General features: G+C 55.3%; 1 protein-coding gene across 1 annotated transcript in view; it reads right to left on the reverse strand.

The window, feature by feature from the left end:
- Positions 1–1,570, reverse strand: part of tmem168b (transmembrane protein 168b) — a 10,972-nt gene extending 9,402 nt beyond the window's left edge. The window contains exon 1 of the mRNA XM_014030977.1: positions 94–1,570. Coding sequence (XP_013886431.1) covers positions 94–1,230 — 1,137 coding nt within the window. The 5' untranslated portion in view covers positions 1,231–1,570. The remainder of the gene's footprint in view (positions 1–93) is intronic.
- Between the last annotated feature and the right edge of the window lie 82 nt (positions 1,571–1,652).

Raw genomic sequence — 1,652 nt, forward strand, 5'->3', positions numbered from 1 at the left:
TAACATTTTAGACACATTCTAGACAGTTTATCAGCTAAAAAAGTTAATTTTGGGGTAAGTTACTCTTTCAGATCACCTTCTTGTTGAGCTTACCTGCCAGCACAGAGCAGCAACAGCAATAGTTGACGCCAGAGCAAGAGCCAGCAGGCGCTCAGAGATGAGACAGAAGTGCCTCATGCCCTTAGAGGCCATGACCTTGTCCATGCTGGTGTCCTCCAGTCCATGGGACGGATACAGTCTCTGACAGTCACTGAGCTTGGTGTGGAAGCCCCACGCAGTGAGGAAGAACACCATGTGGAAGACAACCCAGAAGAGCACCAACAACACAAAGCCCAGGATCACCAGGTACCCCGAATCCGGCTCTGAGAGTTTCTGAGCAGCCAGGACGGTGAAGGCCACCTCCACCAGCAGCAGGGGCAGGAGGGACAGGCGGCGCCACAGAGCCCTGGACCTCAGGAGGGACTGCCAGCGCTCGGTCAAGGTCAGCCCACTGAAGCAGAAATCCAGCAGAGGGTCGCAAATCAGCAGGCTGAAGAAGCAGGAGAGGGCGAACGGGTTGGTGGTGACGTTCAAAGACTTCACAAACAGGGCGCCGGTGATGGACGCGAAGCAGACGAGGTTCGGAAGAGCCAGGAAAACCTTCACCCGGAGGACGATCATGACCGCGGCCAGCGCCACCAGCAGCACCGCGACGCTAAAGCTCTGCTGGACCCGCAGCGCCGTGCTGGCCGCGGCGAAGCCCACCAGCTCCGAGCGCTCCGCCAAGGTGAGGAAGGCGGGGCGGTACCGGGTACGTCCGAGCAGCCGCTCCAGCAGCGCCCACAGAGTCCGGAGGCCGACGCTGAGCAGTAACAGGTAGTTGGCTGCCTGCTCCTTGACGTCTCTCTCCAGGGCGGCCGAGTTGAGGAAGCAGAGCAGCCCGAGCAGGAAGCCGTAGCACAGGTGGAGCAGGAAGAAGCTGACCCTCTCCATGCTGTAGTAATAGTACAGCACACTCGCTACAGCGAGACCGAGCAGAGCCAAAACACAAAGAACAAGCAGCACAGACTCCCCGGTGTGCTCCCAGCGCACATACAGACCCAAACAGATGGACACGAGCAGGCTCAGACCGGACAGGTAGCCGAGCCACCGGACCGACGACCACACGCTCACCTCCCCGTTGACCTCCTCCAGCCGGGTCATTGCTGCGTGGAGGCAGTGGCTGAAACAGTACCGCAGAAAACGCAACATGTTCACACGAGCGACAAACTTATTTAAAGGCCAACTTTGTCCGGCTGTTTCTCTGTAACGACACGTAAACTTCACTTCAACCGCTGCGCGATTCAACAAGACGTGCTAGCCCGGCTAACGCAAAGCTGTCCGTCACAACTATTTACATTTTAATGTCACTTTTTTCCATTTCATCTGACGTCCATGAAGGGGAGGAAAAAGTTGCGTCGGGATGTCGGCTGTCAGAAGTATCCAAAACATATTCTTTCTAAAAGTTCGTCTTGTCAAAACTTCGGACAGACGACGATCTCCATATTGTGCTTTCAGGACGGCAGCCTGCCAGGGTCAAAAAGGCTCCGCAACGACCGAAACTCCTGTTAGGATTTTAGATTTGAGCTTTTGTCACTTTTTACGAAAGAGTGTTAGGACCACTGTAAAAAAAT

The sequence above is a fragment of the Austrofundulus limnaeus genome, unplaced genomic scaffold (assembly GCF_001266775.1).
Source record: "Austrofundulus limnaeus strain Quisiro unplaced genomic scaffold, Austrofundulus_limnaeus-1.0 Scaffold1152, whole genome shotgun sequence".
NCBI lineage: Eukaryota > Metazoa > Chordata > Actinopteri > Cyprinodontiformes > Rivulidae > Austrofundulus > Austrofundulus limnaeus.